This window comes from Narcine bancroftii, chromosome 10, assembly GCF_036971445.1.
Source record: "Narcine bancroftii isolate sNarBan1 chromosome 10, sNarBan1.hap1, whole genome shotgun sequence".
Taxonomy (NCBI): domain Eukaryota; kingdom Metazoa; phylum Chordata; class Chondrichthyes; order Torpediniformes; family Narcinidae; genus Narcine; species Narcine bancroftii.
Genome location: NC_091478.1, coordinates 19589740 through 19608446, shown reverse-complemented (window position 1 = coordinate 19608446; position 18707 = coordinate 19589740). Strand labels below are relative to the sequence as shown.

Here is an 18707-nt window from a genome sequence, read left to right as displayed (position 1 = left end):
GGGAAACCCGAGGACTCGGGGGGGGGGGGGGGGTGCTTGACCTCCCTTTTATCGGCTTTGAGGACTCTTTCTCACCCCCCCCCCCTCCGTTTTGTTAAAGCGACTGTGGCGGCGGAGGGGCCGGGACTCTCGTGAACTAAAGCAGAGGGAGGACATTAGCAGGTGTGGCTGGCATGAAGAAGCAAGCCGGTGACTGCGACACGGACAAACACGCCGATAAAAGTACGAGTGACATGGCTGTTCAGACGCCAGGCTCTGACCCAGCGACACCAGGAGACCAGCCTTCAGCTCCGCAGACCGCAGCAAGGTAATCAATGCAGAGCAAATCAACACTTTGCCTATTGTGTGTGCCAAAAAAACCCTCTTTCCCCCCCTCCCTGAGAATGAAAGTACAAATGTGCATGTAGGATTATATCCATTTGGTGGCATCTGGTACCGTGACTAATGTTCAGGCGAACACAAACAGAATAGAAATCATCCTGTGTCAGAGCGGTTGGGAGAAAAAAAAACTCAGTGAGAGGAAGGTCGACATCACAAGCCGCCCCATCTGGAGTGTCTGCTGATGTTCAAGAAACGGCTGTCATTGCTTTATGAATCGTGCCAATGTGTGCAGCTGTGATTTTAAGCGATATGGACTTGATGGGGAGCAGACACAATTGTGTGGCGGGGGCACGTTGACTTTCCCGAGGAGAGAGGGCAGCGAGAGAACTTTATCACAGGGATCAATTCTTGCTTCGTTAAGAGTAGATGTTTGGTGGGTCATTAACACTTGAAGCTTCAAGTCCCGTCTCGGATGCAAAGGACACTGATTAACCAAAGATTACTTACTTAACAATACATAGACCTAAATATCCTCGTTACTTCGGCTGGCATGAGTTATCGTGTTAATGAAATTGTAAGGAACAAACTTTTTTTTAATTAAAAAGTACTCTTTATTTAATATCTGATAACAAATAATATAAATTATTTTTGTGCATTTATAATTAATCCCACCCAATATTTTCAGAATCAACTCCTACATTAGGGGGAGGGGAAAAAAGCAAAAAAGTTGTTTCTCGAAAGCGGAACGCAAGGTGGGATAGTTTGTAGTTTACTGGCAAAATGTTCCTTCCAGTGCTCAGACCCGACTTCTGTGTGTGATTCAAACATGGGAGATTGAGTTAAAGATCTGTTGATGTCGAACCATCCTTGATTCCTCGGTTATCGCAGTTCAATCGATAGATTCAAGTCAGTACAATGAATGGGGAAAAGTTGAAAATAATTTTTAAGATCCAGGGTACCGACATTACAAAACAAACGAATAGATGAACAGATCTGTAAAGTTGGGGGTTAAACAAGTCTCAAGTTTTAACGTTTGAATGGTTAGCTCGAAGAATCACGGCGAGAATCGTGCTTTCAGCTTTGATTTATTTCAATAGTTTTATTTCAATAGTTTTGATTTATTTCAATAGTTTTATTTCAATAGTTTTAATTTATTTCAAAGGTTTATTTCAATAAAATGTGCGAAGTTAAGTCCGGGTCCAATGCACCAGGTGTAAATCGTTAACTTTCCTAATGAGTCCTCGGCGCTGTATTCCTGACCGTACCTACTGCTAACAGTGGGAAAATAATTGTTTGCTTGGGTGGGGGGAGGGGGTGGTGGTTCCAAAACTAGCTTCGAAGGCCATCGGGAAGAGAAATTGTGGCAGCAATATAAACTTCAACCGGTCATTTTCTTCAAAATAGAATTTATGATGACCTTTCAAAAGTGTTGTCAAACCTTTTGTATTTTTTTTTAAATTATTTCCTTGCCTGCAGTCCGGGGAGTACCGTGGACAGACAGGCAGTTAAAAAATACTCCTGTGATAATGGAGAAAGCTGTTCCCGAAACCAATAAGAGTAGCCAATTGCCACAATTATTACCATTTATTGGATGAATGTATTTCCAAATGAAACCCTTTCACTATGAGCGTGAACCTTCCAAACAGTAGCTTCTAAAATCGTCCTGTGTATCGTCAAGACACGTTTATCATATTAAAGAAACGAACTCGAACATTGAATAACTGTTGAAAAGTTCCTTACAATTTTGGCGGCTTTGTCGAAATAGACGTTGATCTTTCTCGGCGATGCAAGTTTTAGAATGCAATCCAACTTTAGAATATAATCTTGTGAAGTAGGAATCTGGCCGAACTATTGTAAAAATGCAAGGCAGTTGTACCACCAATTAATTTAAATACGATGCATTTTTTTTCCCTTGATGATCCATTTCAGAAGGTTCACCTGGCTGAGATATATTTAGAAGGAAATTGTTTTTTTTAAAAAGCCAATAATTTTTACATTTAACGCAACAAATTTTCTTCCGCTCGACACTGTGGACTTGCTGCGGTTCCAAAGTAATTTTCAAGTTATTTTTTAAAATTAAAAAATACAGAAAGCACGAATGCGAGATTGTATTTCACGAGAGTGTGTAACTTTAGAAGAGATGCACGTTACCATAAAAAAAGCCCCAAAAAACTTTAAATGTTTTCGGTCGCATTTCAAAGTATGTATGTCTTGTTACAATCACATTCGTGTTGTTTTTTTCCCGCGACTGGTGAGTTGTGAAAACAAACCAAAAAGCTACGTGATGGTCTTTAAAAAGACATAATCGCCCGAAGACATCTTAAACCCTTCTCAGTTCCCGTTATTATTGATTCCCTCTATTTAAGATTGGAGATCACCCAGTAAATTGATTCCTGGAACGAGAGGATTCCATGGATAAGAGGGAGATAGAGGGCGATGGTCCGTGTGCAGATCGAGGGCACCCGGCGGAATAAGGATTCGGCACGGACTAGACGGACCGAAAGGCCCATTTCTGAGCTGCAGCGTTTTAAGAGAGACCGACAGGTTGCGGGTGCATGCATTCTTTTGGAAACGCATGAGCCTGCGGGTAGATGTCCGGCACCTTCACCATTCCGAGAGTCTCTGGCGAAGGAACATAGGCGAGGTGAGTAAGATGTTCCTGCAGACGATGGCGGCAGATCTTTGCAATCCACTACCCGGGAGGTTTGAGGAAGTCACACCACCGGAGGCATTTAAGGAGGAGGTAGATTTATTTCTGAAATATTGGGAGTGTCCGTTGGGGAACTGGGATAGAAGAGGAGACGATCGAAGGGCAGGCTCCACTTTTCTCGAGTTCCGGACAGTAGCTTGGCTGAAACCCTTCCAGTAGAATCAACACCACGATTTCCACTCCACATCTCCCGTTGGAGATGTAAGACACAGTAGATGATGGAATCTGGAGGGACTCAAGCAGCTCTCTTAAATGATTATGTCTACGTGCTTGTTCTCTAACTGCTCCGAGTGACCTTGATGAGTTTATTCCCGTATTCACCTGGCTTTACCAGAACAGGTTTGCCCTCCCTGATGTGCAACACACTTTTTAAAAATCGACCCCCCCCCCCCCCCCCAGCGCACCTCTCTCCTCCCTTTTCCCTGTTTCACCAGGCCAAAGTAAATTCTCACCTCTCCTCTGTCATATGCAATTTTGTTAGTTTGGTCTCCTTCCCTCCCCGCCCGCGAGTCTTCGGTCTTTATTCTGACGCCTTCATGCTTCTTGCTCAGGCCCGAATCGTCGGTGATGTATCTTTACCTCCCGTGAATGCTGCGAGAGCGTGTTTTACTCCAACCACGGCGTCTGCAGACTTGCGTGTTTCAACCCGCTCTTTTCAGTTCTGACCGGGAGTCGCTGACCCTCTGAGTATTTCCACCGTTTTCTGCTTTTACTTTAGATTCCCAGCATTTGCAGGGCATTATTTGAATTTCCAGGCACCTTGGCTTTGGATGAAGTTCAAACACAACACAACCAACCCTTAAGAGAGCGGAAGGATTTGAAGTTGCCTTTGTTCCAGGGTTGTATTAAATTATAAACGGGTGGAAACAAAGTTAAACCTCGGTCAGGTTCACATCCGGAATTATGATTTTCATCACATTCGGATAATTAAATCTTGATTCCTGTTATTCGAACTTTGATTGGCGTTCTCTTCATAATGCGGCTGGCGTCGTCCAACTCCGGGGAATTTGGACACGAACAAGCGTAGGCTGGAGCGACTCAGCAGATTTTGGCTACACATTGCAGTATCTGCAGATCTTTTCCAAAACTCGATACTATGTTGGGCGAAATGATATATAACTCGAGCCCACAGACTTCCTAATAATTTGCGTTTTCTTGATATTAGTTAAACTGGCTTACGACGTAATGCAGGAGTCGGCCATCCGGCCCGTCGTACCTTCTCCGCCATTCTGATCTGGCCGTGGACTCTGCTCTGTCGACCTGCTTTTACCCCACAACCCTGAATTCCCCCATTCTTCTGTGTCTACTACGTTAAGTGAAGCCACTGCTTCCTTTAAACAGGCAATCCCACTACTCCAGTCGTTTTCAACCTCCCCCCACCCCCCAACTCACATTCCACTTTAAGCAATCCCTAGTCCATGGTGCTCTGTGATTAGTAAGGTGGGATGTGAGTGGGAAGGGAAGGTTGAGAACTACTGCTCGAGACCCAATTGTTACTGAAATAAATTGTCATTGGCCCATTTCCTTTGGAGTTATGAAACCGTGAACAGAATTAGGTAGAATTAAAACTGATTTTCAAACCTTTTTCTTCCCACTCGCATACCACCTTACTAGTCACAGAGCACTCATGGCATAGGGATTACTTAAAGTTTGGGGGCAGTTTGAAAACCACTGGTCTACTCTCTGGGAGAAGTAGTTCCTTCTCATCTCTGCCTGAAATTTACCGCGAATCTTAAGGACGTGTCCCCTCGTTCTTGTCTGGGCTGCCAAAGGAGAAAAAAAACCTCGCTGCTTCTATCCCCTCCATACTGCTTATACCAGGACGTCTCCTTCGTCCTTCTAAACTCCGTCAAAGCTTGTTTCATGTTCAGCGACAGGAAAATGCGTAATTATTAATGGGCGTTGAGAGTTGGAACGAGGGTCGACCTAACAGCCCCTTGAAGTGGGTGGTGTGGACCTGGCATTTCAGGACACTTTCGAGTCGCTGGCAAAGGCTCTGCTAGTGTTGCCGGATTCGCGGGGACCCTCTTGAGTTGTGCGTTGGAATTTTCCTCGTCTCTTTCAAGCTCAAACCATCACAACCGAACAATCCTGAAGGGACCGTCACGAAGTTTACTGGGTCGGGGGGCGGAAGACTGATGAGCTCGGCGGTATTTGTTATTGCCTTACGAACTAATCGATTTGATGAGCTATTAAGAAGGTGACGAAGAGACTGTCTGTATAGACCAGCCGGGTGTGGATGAAAAAAGCCCCTTCCCTGGAAAATCAATGCTGAATCAAATGTTACTCCTCTCCACTTTTTTTTATGCCCACCTACCAACACCGCTTGTGACAAGGCTGTGCCCAGTGCACGGTTCCCACCTCGGCCAATAAAGTTCGTGTCCACTGCTTCTACTTGTACGTCTACATTCCTGTACAACATTTTCTCAAACCACTCGCACCATGGTCAAGGAAAAGCCATGAGTATTTGTCAAGAGTCCATTATCTGCAGCTCTCGAGTTTCTCTATTCACTGGGACCAAACTGCTGTTCGTTTATCAAACGGAACAGACTACAAAATATATGTCTGACAGGATTTGCCTTGAAACTGTTGCAACATCTGACAATTTATTCCTCCCACGAGGGAACTTTGCAAATTACGATGGACCAAAATGTGCTGGTGTTCGCACTGACAGAGCATGAAAAAAAAATCTATTCAATGAAAAATGATTCGGGTTTTGGAGAGAATATTTACGTTCATGACCTGCTGTACGAGAGGAAACTTGCATTAAAAAAAAAATCAGCTGCTCGCCTCGATTCAAACGCTGTCCTAAAGTCAACTCCAATGGGACATCAGGGAAAATATTATGAGTGAAACACGAAAGCCTGCAGACGGTGTGGTCGTTGCAGTTAACAATACCCAGAAAGTCTGGAGGAACTGCTGAGATCATCTGAGGTCCTCCAGTATTTCTGTGTGTGTATTGTAACCGATTGAATGCGTTAATCTCGAGATTTGTACAAGGTGTGCAGAAAAATATACGGATAAAGTTGATCAAGGGACGTGTTTGTGTGTGGGCACTCTTGCAACAGCCCAGATGTCGCTGATAACCATTATTTTCAAGAATTTTTAAAATGCCATAGAACACCAATTTACGCGGACGTCTCTGCGACTGAGGGGGATTTAGGGAATATGACGCTCGAGTCGGTGCTTGCTCGACTCATTTCGTGTTTCGGGGCTGATGTTTGCAGACGAGTGTGCGGTTCTGGTCGGTCGGGGTGTTATTTTCTGTGGGTGCGTTGAGTCACTTGTGCCCCATGGAGAGACGGTGAAGTAAGCTCCGTCCCTAGAGCACTGAGGACAAGTTGGAAAGTTCCAAATAAACAATTCCTGGAACGTGAAGCAAATTGCTAAGAGAGGAAAACCCCCAAATGCAATATTATCTCTATTCTAGGCGGAGGTCAGTCTATCTCGTCTTTAACTATCGGTAATGTGTCCTCCACGAATTACAGCGTTGAACTCCGCGAATGTCACAGACCGTTATTTTCTGGTTTTCATCTATATCTTCTTACTTCTGGAAGTGACACAATTTGAAGCGGAGTCAATGAACACTGAGCTGCAATTCATTATTCGCTTTACACGGGCCATTTAGCATTAACACCAAGTTATTGGGATGCTTTTATTATGTTCCTTCTGCAAGTTGTGTGCCCTTGCAGATAATTGACGGTAGGATTTCGTTGCCCAGAGTTCTTTCTGATCAAATCGGCGTCGTGCTCAAACTTCCCTGCCTGTGTTTAATCGAAATTAATTCAGCATTTTTAATCTCGGGCTATTTTGGAAAGCAGACAGCTAAAATGGTATGCGGGTGTAACTGTAAATGCAGCAATCTATTAAAACCCGTTGCAGATGTCACGAGCAGCAGAATGTAAGGAGTGGGCTCTCACTTCTTGCTTCAAGTGTCCAGAATCCAAATTAACATCGTGCAATATTTTCAGTTTTACTGCAGGGTCTGATCGACATGTAATTAAAATGAGACCAAAACCTTCTCTGGCAGGAAGAGACTCATTTCTTTGCATACACTGTGAACTTGGTGCAGTAAATCACACTAAAGGCCAAGTGGAAAACCGTAGTCTGCATCCCCATCCCAAGGAAAAATATGGAAGCTTCATTGTCCTTGATTCGTCCTTGGCTTCTTGGCTCACAACTCTTTTATATTAGAAATTTGCTAACAAATATGAAGGCCATGTACTTGTGATTCTCTGCTTTACAAATTAATAACTTATAGATGAGGCAGGTGAACACAAATCGTGTCAGTCATGAAAACACTGGAGGGTAGGGTGAATGTTGGGGCGGATTGGAGTGGGGTGGGGATAAGGTGGGTTGTGAGCAGCTTAAAAATATCTACTGTAGACAATGGATACACACACATGCTTGCACGATTTGTGTGTGTGCACTGGCCACAATCCAGCAGCCATGCCTGGATTTCTGCAGAAATCCTCTTTTTGTCAAGTGGCAATGACATTTTCAAAATATTCAGTCATGATTGTGCAACATTGGCTGCACACTTACATAAGCGAACGCTCCTTGCCAGACCTGCTTAGAATGGTGCCTGACCGAACATGTGTTGCTAAAGAAATGCTACGTCTGCAAACTACTGAGCTGGTCTTTTGCAGTGTGTCTCCAGTATCAGATGAACCCTTTCCATCCTGCCTCTACTGCCCCCACCCATTCCACTGTCACTCTCCTGTTTGGTCGGTTGTGTCATTCACGCCTTATAAAGTAAACAGACTAGTTTCCTTTTTAAATTTGATCTGAACGAGGTGTTGGCTGGCCAAGCAACATGTATTGAATTGCTTCCATTTTTCTCTTCCCCTTCCCCAGTTTCAGTTTGAAAAGGCAAATGTCTGAATGAAGCCAGGCCATCTGATTTGCTTTCCAGAACAGGTTTAGTGGACAACGTGTTCCATGATGTGGAGAAAAACATTTTGATTCACCAGGGAGAAATAATGTAAACTAGCATTCACTTTTGATCCAGCATTTAATAAAGGTTATAGACTGCAGACGCATTTGCTACTGGATGGAGATTTTCAACCTGAAGATGATGGAAATTGCAGATATGTTTTCCAGTGAAGATTATGAATGTCACTAGATCAGCGAGTCATTATGTTGTGATCATCATATAAACTTGGATGATCAAATTAACAGCTGAATATAGTAACAACATGGTTTTACACTCAGTGATATGTATTTTGATGTGGAAGGTAGAAAAATGTGATACCGAAGGCCAACCAATAATGTCCAGATGTGGTAGGAGTATACTGACTATGTGGAGAATTCGCCCATTCTTCAGAATGTGCACATCCTCCTGATTTACCTTCAGTTCTTCTGATAGTACACCAGATTCTGAGAGTTCTAGGCTAGATTTTATAGTAATGAATCAGGAAATAGGACCCAAGTCCACAACTAACCACTGAAGAGCTGAAGTTTGCATTAAGCCATAGTTAATATCACATTGCTCTCAGATTAACATCACATATGAACCTGTGTGACTGCAGCAAATAAAACTTTCAGTACATCTGTACATTGTACATCTGTATATGGCAATGATCGTGACTTTATATTGTATATAAATTATTTAGATTATAGTTTTGTGGCTAAATTTGCAGATGATATCAAAATAGATGGTTGGGGAGGTGGTGTTGAGGATACTTAAAGGCTGCAGAGAGACGGATAGGTTAGGAGAATGGGCAAAGAGGTGGCACATTAAATACCATATTGGAAAGTGGAGGCATGCACTTTGGAAGAAGAAATAGATGGGCAGGCTATTATTTAGATAGGAGAAATTCAAAATTCTGAGGTGCAAAGGGGCTTGAGAGTCCTCACGCAGGATACCCTAAAGGTTAATCTCCACATTGAGTCGGTGGTGAAGAGGGCGAATGCAATGTTGGCGTTCATTTCTAGAGGTATAGGATTTAAGAGCAGGGATGGAATGTTGAGACTCTAAAGTACTCATGAGACATCACTTGGAGAACTGTGTACTGTTTTGGGAACCTTATCTTAGAAAAGACATGTCGATTGTTGGAGAGGGTTCAGAGAAGATTTACTCAACTGTGGTTCACAACCTTTTTTCCACTCACATACCACTTTAAGTAATCCCTATACTATCGGTGTTCTGTGATTAGTCAGGGATTGGTTAAGGTAGTATGTGAGTGGGAAGGGAATGTTGAGAATCACTGCTCTAGACCCAATTGTTACTGATCTATTTTGATGAGAAAAATTGTCATTGGCCCATTTCCTTTAGAGTCCTGAAACCTTGCACCTAATAAGTCAATTAGGTACGATTAAAACAGTTGTTTTCAAACTTTTTCTAATCACCGAGCACCTGTGGCATAGGGAATACTTAAAGTGGTACATGAGTGGAAAGAAAAAGGTTGAGAACCCCTGTACTAGAATAAAAGGTTTAGCATATGAGGTACAACTGTTGGCTCTAGGACTTAACTCATTGGAGTATAGAAATATGAGGGGGGAAGAGGCATTTTGAATGCCGAGAGGCCTGGACAGAGTAGATGTGGCCAAGATGTTTCCCATGGTAGGGGATTCTGGGATTAGAGGGCATAACCTCAGGATAAAAGGGTGTCAATTCAAACCACAGTGCAGAAAAATGTCTTTAGCCAGAGATGGTCAAGAGTCTGTGGAACTTGTTGCCATAGGTGGCTGTGAAAGCAAGGTTGATGAGTGTAGTTAAGGCAGAGATTGGCAGGTATTTGATTAGTCAGGGCATCAAAGTTTACAGGGGGAAAGCCAGGGCGTGGGGCTGAATGGGAGGATGGGTCAGCTTATGATTAGAATGGCGGAGCAGACTCGATGGGCCTACTTCTGCTTCTCTATCTTGTGATGAACTGAATTTCTTACTTGCTGCAGCCAAACAGTAGGTCAGACATTTGTGGAGAGAATAACAAAATGAATGCTTCAGGTCAATGATACTTCATCAAAACTGGCAAGAGCTTTGTCAGGCAAGAGACTTTATGTGTGTAAATTGGGCTAAACTGCAGAGTATCTACAAATTAATTCAATAGTTGAGCTTTTTGGAGAGTCAAAGTGCAATGCAAAGCCTCCATATTAATGGAAAGGAAAACAGTACCACCATTTAACGGGTCTTAGTAAAGTGCCCATTCTGAAATGTTGACTGACCATTTCTATCCAGGGATGTTGTCTGACCTGCTGAGTCCCCCCAGCTACAGAATTATTGTCAGAGTACATACTTGACATCATGTACAACCCTGAGATTCCTTTTCCTGCAGGCAAGGCAGAATTCGCATTTACCTTTGTTCACTGCAGCCATTTTACTGGCTCCAGGATCCCATAATGAATGGAGCTGCCAGTTAAGCACTTTCTCTGTAGTTTGACTGAGAGAGGATATTTAATATTTTTCATTTTTAAGAAGAAATTTTGCACTCATTTAAATGTCCCCTGGATAAAAACTGAACATCGTCTGAATGATTTCTCTCGGATAGATGTAGTTGGATTAAGTTTTAGAATATATTAGCCAAGGGACAGATGTGTCACAAATTCAATCTAGTGTTACAGCTCTCCAGTCACAATATGGGAGCAGCGCAATTTAATATTTTGAAGTTCAATTTGAATTTCAAAAGGAAGAATCATCTTCTCTGTTACTTGTTACATCCATTAGGCAACAACATTTTACGTCCTTGTGACACTCTTAGGTCCGAATAGTGTTTGTTGCAAGCAAGTATGCAACCGTTGGTTCCGAGTTCTTGCAGCTTGTGCAAACAAGACATTGGATTGGATGAAATTATGCATTTGGATGACCATGGGTCTCAGCTGCTCTAAGTAAAGACAAACCGAGATTGTACTTTTTGAAATGAATTTCTATGGGATATTGTGCGACTTCCTGAGACAGCTGGATGTTTGATAAAGCTGACTGGGCAAACTGGATATTTTAATACGTCCTAAGTTTGGTTTGTTCACTAAGGCCCATTAATAGTTTCTGCAAGGTTCGAATGTCATTTCTCAATATCAAATTAAAACTTGTGACATAAATTTTTATGCATGCCTTCTTGCATCTAATCTTAACTTTCTGAAAACTCCATGGTAACTCCATAGTTTTTTAATTTATAAAAAAAAGTTATATAGCGTGAATTATTTTAATTCCTAATGAGCCATGACTGTTTATAAAAGTTACACATTTTTAAATACCATTAAAATTATTTTTGTTTTAAATTTATTTTAAAATAATTAAGGATTTAACCATTCACCACTCCTGTTGCTCCCACCCATCAGATGCTTCTTGGATAATGAATTCAAGCATCAATCTTTCTCTGTCCCAGTTTCAAAAACTCCAGTCTCTCCATTCATGAGAAGTCGCCCCAATGCTGTGATGCAGTTTGCCATTTTGATTCAATAAAAGTTGCTTCAATAAATGATCCAGAAATTAACATCAGATCCATATTTTGGATAGACAGTGAACAACGCAGGCAGATTGAAAGGGTTGAAAGTTTCATAGTCTCTCTTTGCATTTGAGGACTTCATCCAAACCAATTACTATGGGGTTGAAAAGATTAAGTGAGAATCAGGAAACCGATTCAAGACAAATGCATATAGAAGTCTATAAATAAGGTGGATCCCAAAAAGTTCCCGAGACAGTGAGCAATCGACTCGACTGCAATGAGAGTAGGATTTTTTGATAAGTTTTGGACATTTTATAGGTGGTGCTAAATACGCTTCTTCACAAAACAAAGGTAACAAAAGAAATTGATGAAGGTAGGGCAGTAGATGTGTGTATGGATTTGGCATTTGATAAGGTTCCTTGTGGGATACTCGCTCAGAAAGTCATTGCATAGAATCCATGGAACCTTGGCTGTGTGAATGCAGAATTAGCTTGCCCATAGAAAGCAGAGAGTAGTAGTGGATGGAAAGTAATCTGCCTGGAGGTCTGTGACTAGTGGAGTTGTGCAGAGATCTGTTCTGGGGACCCCCCACTCTTTGTAATTTTTATAAATGACCTGGACGAAGAAGTAGAGAGATGGGTCAGTAAGTTTGCGGATGATGCAAAGGTTGGTGATGTTGAAGATTGTTGTAGGTTGAAACAGGACATAGGCAAGGTGCAATGTTGGATGGAAAAGTGGCAGATGGAGTTCGATCCGAATAAGTGTGAGGTGATGCATTTTGGAAGATGATTATGGAAGGATATTTAACAGTGTGAAAGAAAATTTGGGGTCCAAATCTATTGTTCTCTCAAGGATGCCACCTTGGTTGATAGGACACTTTAGAAGGCCTATGGTCTGCTGGGCTTAAGTAGTTGGGCACTGAGCTCCGGAATCCTGAGGTAAAGATGAAGCTCTATAAATGGGTGGCACAGTTGGTGTAGCGATTAGCGCAATACCTTTATAGAGCCAGTGATTATGACTTGTGTTTGAATCCCATGCTGTCTATAAGGAGTTTGTACGTACTTCCTGTATCTGCGTGGGTTTTCCCCAGGGCTCCGGTTTTCTCGCACCATTCAAAATGTACTGGGAGTGAGGGTTATTTGGGTGTAAATTGGGTGTCACGGACTTGTGGGCCAAAATGGCCTGTTACCTTGCTGCATGTCAAAATACAAACTCTGGTGAGATTACACATAGAATATTGTGTTCAATTCTGGTCATCTCATTATAGGAAGGTTGTGAAAGCAAAGGAGATTTATCAAGGTGTTGCCTGGACTGGAAAATATATCTTATGAGGCATGATTAGCAGAGCTAGGGCTTTTTTCTTCTCTCTGGAGCAAAGAAGAATAAGCGGTGACTTAATAGAGGTCTACAAGATTATAAGAAAATAGATAAGGTCGACAGCCAGCATCTTTTTTCCCAGAGCAGGAGTAGAAAGCACCAGGGGACATCTCTACATAATGAAGGGAGGAAAGTTTAGGAGAGACTTCAGGGGTAAGGTTTTTACTGAGAGTTTTGGTTGCCTGGAATGCCTTGCCAAGGGTGGTGGTAGAGGCTGGAACAATAGGGACATTTAAGAGACTCTTAGACAGCCACGTGGATGAAAGAAAAATAGAGGATTATGAGATAGGAAGGATTTTTTTTGTAAGTGTATATAGGTCGGCACAACATTGTGGACTGAAGGGCCTGTAATCTGTTGTAATGATCGATGTGAATCTAGGTGACATTTTCCACTTTGTCCTTCATTGATTTCTGTTGATCCTTTTGGAGGCAATGTTTAAAGTCTGAATGAAGTAAGACCTTAAATCTACTAGAAAGAACTTTTAACAAACATGAAATGTTGCACAATATAACAGGAAGTACACTTAATGGACAGAGGAACGCACGTTCGAGTTTTATACGCAATAACCTCTGTTTCTATAATGCTCTAAATGTGCAATGCTATAAAACAAATGTGGGAAAATAAAATTATATTCTGGTAATTAGTTCTGCAAATTGTAAAAATTTTATTTGACAGACAGTTCATCTAATTTAAATTCTAGGCTTCGGGCAAAGCCTGCTAATGAAACTTGTAAGTCCCATTTAAAAACAAGCGCGCCTGCAGATTGTGTGTGCAGTAGTTTTGCAGATGTGAAGGTTACTGAATCCTGTTGATACATTTGCTGAAATAATTAACATGAGGTGAAAGCTTCAGTCTGCAGTCGAATGATCAAAGTGAATATCCCATTCCATGGAAGGAGAATCCGGGTGCAACAATTACAAGTAACGTTGGGCGCAGTATTATTGGTGTTGCAATCCCTGCGTTATCCAGTTCACCAGTGCAGCGCTTTGAACATTCTGGAATTTTCTGACCAGTAAACACTTTTCCACTCTATAAAAGAAAAATCCCCTCTCTTGATCTCAGTGTTGGGACATAGGGAATGTAACCTTCAACATGTGACAAGATATTGCAAGCAGAAGAAAATGATAATAATAATACTAACATAGTTTGAGTACAAAAATATTGTCCAAAGCATCCAGGACAAATTCCCTGAAGTTTTCTGAATCCGTGACTAATCACATTTTAGTTTCAACACAATATTTCATCTGAATGACAGAAGTGTTGGTGTGTGAACTAATTGGTAAGGAGGTGGCAAAGATGGCCCCTGGAATTGTACTGAGCCTTCCGTTGGCAGAGAACATGTTTGGGGCATTCATGCAAAATCCCCAGATCATTCTTTCTGATTGAGAGATCTCTATCTGAAAAATAAAGGTATTTTCTCCTTTGTATTTGATTTCAATCTTGTAGCAACTCAGATTTCAAATGTTTTTTTGATCTTGTTTGGAGCACATTCTGTGCCACATGTTCTATAATGAAAATAGTGTCAATATTGCATAAATGCTTTTAAAATAATATTTAGCCAGGAGCTTTTCATCAGTGATTGTTGACAGAGTCAGTTTGACATTCATTTTTACTGAGCTGTTGATAATTCCAGGGCAGTTTTGAGACACCATCATATTAAAGTTTTATCATATTTCATCAAAATTATTGTTTGAAAATGGCACAATCTTATGAATGTTTGGCTCAAGATGTCCCTATATAACGGTAGTATTTTTCCTATTTCCCATATAGTAGGGATGCCGCTGAAATAAATGCGATACATTTGAAAACAGGACTCTTGAGTAAGAGGTTCGGCACAACCAGTCAACACTGGTTTTAATCTTCTGATGAATGTCGTCCAAATCTCCATTCCCATATCCATTTACATTTCATTTGTTCAGTCCCTCATCTAACCTACTACGTCAAGTCGCATCTTAAGTCAAAGTACAACCCGATGAAACAGTGTTCTCCAGTCCTTGTTGCAAAACCCTGAGACACACACATACAGACAAATAATACATATCCAGGGCAAGTGTTCATTTATAAAAATGATTATTCTTGGATATTTAGATATTTTTAAAAATTAGTCTCGTTTATTAGTATGAACTGTTCCTTTGGTCATTCAACATTCTCACTGCCTGTGGGAAGAAGCTGTTCCTTAAGCCTGGTGGTTCTGGCTCTGATACTCCTGTATCCCTTTCCCAATGGGAAAAGCTGAAAGATACTCTTTGAGGGGTGGAGGGATCTTAAATGAGTTTCTGAGCCCTCTTCTCGCAATGATCCTGGTAGATTATATTAATTGAGGAAAGTGATCCTCTCTGCCACTCTAATGGTCCTGTAGATTGACCATTTAGATTCAAGTCACAAACACCGTTAACATAGCCTGCTAACCTTATTTCTCTGGGTTTGTCTTCATGCATTTTTATTTTAACTAGCTCGACCATTGTAAGCAGTCTTGGCCTTCATGTGGTTGGCCAAGAAACCAAATGGAAATGGGTTAATGGGGTTAGGTTGCTTCATATCACGAGAATCAACTAAATAAATTATTTTTTTAAATGGAATCCTCAGAGCAATTTAATGACTGTAGATCAAAAGGTTTTCACAATCGATCTGTTTACTAATCACATTAAAAGAGGAATTTATTTGTTTATTATCGCCTGTTCAAAGTTACTGTGAATAGCTTTGCCTTCCAGACAAGTCCATCTAAATTTAAGTGCCGGAGGGAGCACAATAACAAATTAAAAGTGTGGCGTGCAGTGTTGCAGGAACTCAACTAATTGCAGGTCATACGGTTAGAAGGGCAAAGTTAAGATTATAGGGAAGGGTACAGTTAAACAGTTCAGGGCCATCGTCTTTTGACACACTCTACAATGAGTGTCTAAAGTTAAAAAGATGCTGGAAGCCATTTCCACAAGCTCCTGATTTTTTTTTTAACCAATTATATATTTTTAGAAATGTGGAAAAATATAAGGTTTAACAGAGCAACAGACCTATAAATCAGGGGGAAAATAGAGATCATTAATTAGGAAGAAGACGAGTGTGATGAGCTGGCTAAACTTATGAATTTCAGGCCAGACCTCATGGATAATGATGTACAAGGGCTAAGACCTATCAATGGCTCATTCATTCAACTGAAATACAAATCAACCCAGTAGATGAAAAGTAAGGTCCAGCAATTATCCAATCTTTGTTCTACTCTTCATAAATGACAGATTTTACAAAAGAGTCCATGATTTTCCAAAAAAAAATCATGATGGCCTTACTTGCAGATGTTGTTTTGCTAATTTTGTCATTTTGTTCTTCATTCTTGCTGAGGAAGATTAAATTCTCTGCTCAGTCTATCCTTCCGACCACATTGGAAAGCAGCTGAGGCTAACTTCATTAAATATATCTAATGTTCAATTACATAGATTTTTTACATTAAAAAAAAACAGAATTAAGGGATATGGGGAAAAGGCAGATAGGTGAGTCGATGATCAGATCAGCCCTGATCTTATTAAATGGCGGAGCATGCTCAATGGGACGGATGGCTGACTCTTGGTCCTATTTCTTAGGTCCTTATGAAAACGGATTCTAGTTTCAGGAATCCGGTTCTTTCCAACAGCTATCAGACTCCTGAACCTCCCCTTGGTACACTTATCAGTGACTACTCCAACACCACAAAAAGAGAACCTGCACTTTTGCTCACTCACTTTTTTTTGCATGAGGATAACTGTGAATATTTTTGATCTACTCTTTGTATTGTTGTCTCTTTTTAATTCAATTAACTATACAATTGTCATTTTTTAAAGTTTTTCTTTGCAGCAAGTAAGACATTTGGTGCATATATTGTGCAGTGTATATGACAATAATTCATGAATTTGTTGGGTGGCTTGATTAGCATATGAGCCGGGAGGGGGAGAAGGGGGATTCAGGCAAAACAATGGAGAAAATTTGGTCAAAGCCGGGGAGATGGAAACTTGAATGATTCAGGTCTCCATCTCCCCAGTTTTGCCCGATCTCACCTTCCCTCTTTAGTGCACAGTTGCAGCCTTACTTATTAGGTGGCAGCGTCTCGTCCCATGGTCTGTTGGCTTTCTGGGCTTTATATTTTTGTGTGTGTTTGAGTGCTGGCTAGTGCATGTGCAATGGATTTGAGTATCAGGGCCGGCAGGCGCATGCGCAGCGGGCCGGCGCCAGGCGGAGTTCGGCCATGGGAGATCCATGGTGGGGCACCTGGTTCAGTGCCTCACCGACCTGTTGCCCATGGTGAGTGAGGGCCTCAGCGATGAGGACCCCTGTTCAGCATCCCCCACCCCCCCCCCCCCCCACCAATGCCTCAGTCCATTCAGCATGCCGGCAGCCGGTTTGTGGAAGAGACCTGTGTCCATGCCCGGAGATTAAATGAGATGCGAGGTGGCCCCAGGAGCCATGCGGGTCCCATGTAAAATATCGGGCAAATCAACCCCTCTGTCCCTTAACAAGAGATATGTGGTTAACAGCAGCACTAATGATAGGGTCCGAATCTGCTACAGTCTGTAAGGATTTTTGTACATTCTCCACGTGGGTTTCCTCTCGATGCTCTGATTTACTCCCACGTTCCAAAGATGTACGGGGTGAGCAGGTTAATTGGTCACCTGGGTGCATTTGGGTGGCATGGGCTTGTGGGCTGAAAGAGCCTGTTACTGCACCATATCATTAAAACTAAAAAAAAATGATCAGATGTTTTGCTGATGGAAGAATGAGTCAAAAATATGGTGAGATGGATCCCAAGTTGATGAACATTAAGCTGATTGAGTCTTTTCCAAATTCTGAAATACTGATTTTCAAATCCTTTATATATGTTCACACTTAGTTTATATTTTGGTATCATTGGAACACTTTTTGGAGCTTTGTCATTTCAGTAATGATCCAAAATCAAAAATGATAAAATATTTTCTCCAAATCTCCGGTCTTAACTCGAGCATTTATTCTATCTACTTCATTGTGACATTCTGCTTCATTCTCGTGACTAAATATGCAGGGAACTGCTAGACATTGTGGAATTCCTGTTTGTCCTTGAAATAAAGGTGCATGAAAATTAACATTTAAATACAGTAAATCTATGGGAATTTCCTGAGGAACCAACCCACATATTCACAGATACTGAAATAGCAATGGGATTTAAAATAGTTAAAAATGAGAGATGCTTTTGCAACTGTATTTGGAATGTCGCTTCTGTTTTCTTTTCTCTTTGGCTTGGCTTCGCGGACGATGATTTATGGAGGGGTAATGTCCACGTCAGCTGCAGGCTCGTTTGTGGCTGACAAGTCCGATGCGGGACAGGCAGACACGGTTGCAGCATTTGCAAGGGAAAATTGGTTGGTTGGGGTTGTGTGTTTGGGTTTTTCCTCCTTTGTCTTTTGACAGTGAGGTGGGCTCTGCGGTCTTCTTCAAAGGAGCTTGCTGCCCGCCGAACTGAGGCGCCAAGATGCACGGTTTAAGGCGATATCAGCCCACTGGCGATGGTCAATGTGGCAGGCACCAAGAGCTTTCTTTTAGGCAGTCTTCTGTTAGTAACTATGGAAATAGGTATTTATGCCTCTCTGAGGAAAGATTAAATAGGCTAGGTTGTTCTCCTTGGAGCAGAGCCCTTGATGTGGAAAAAAATTCTCCCTTTCACCCTCTTGTGCAATTTCTTAGACACACCCATCGTGGGAAATATTTACCTTCAATCCCCCTCATAATTTTGTACAAAGAACTGGATTTAAGAATGGTGATTTGTCAAGGGAGATGTATCTCTTTATCGGGGTGGAATTATGTGCTTTGGGGACATTTCCTTATTGTGGTGGTGTCTTCATGCATCTTCTTCTCCTGGTCTTCTAGATGAGCCCATTCTCCACGGGGCCATACACCCATCCTGGGGGCTTCATTCTTT

At 41.7% G+C, this 18707-nt stretch overlaps 1 protein-coding gene across 7 annotated transcripts in view; it reads left to right on the top strand.

The window, feature by feature from the left end:
* The window catches only part of rbm20 (RNA binding motif protein 20), a 183592-nt gene that overhangs the window by 43687 nt on the left and 121198 nt on the right, over positions 1 to 18707 (top strand). For 6 of the 7 annotated variants that reach the window (XM_069900081.1, XM_069900078.1, XM_069900080.1 and 3 more), the window contains one exon: positions 101 to 307. The exons of the other annotated variant lie outside the window; for it this stretch is intronic. In XM_069900081.1, coding sequence (XP_069756182.1) covers positions 174 to 307 — 134 coding nt within the window. In that variant the 5' untranslated portion in view covers positions 101 to 173. The remainder of the gene's footprint in view (positions 1 to 100; positions 308 to 18707) is intronic. 7 annotated transcript variants of the gene reach the window in all.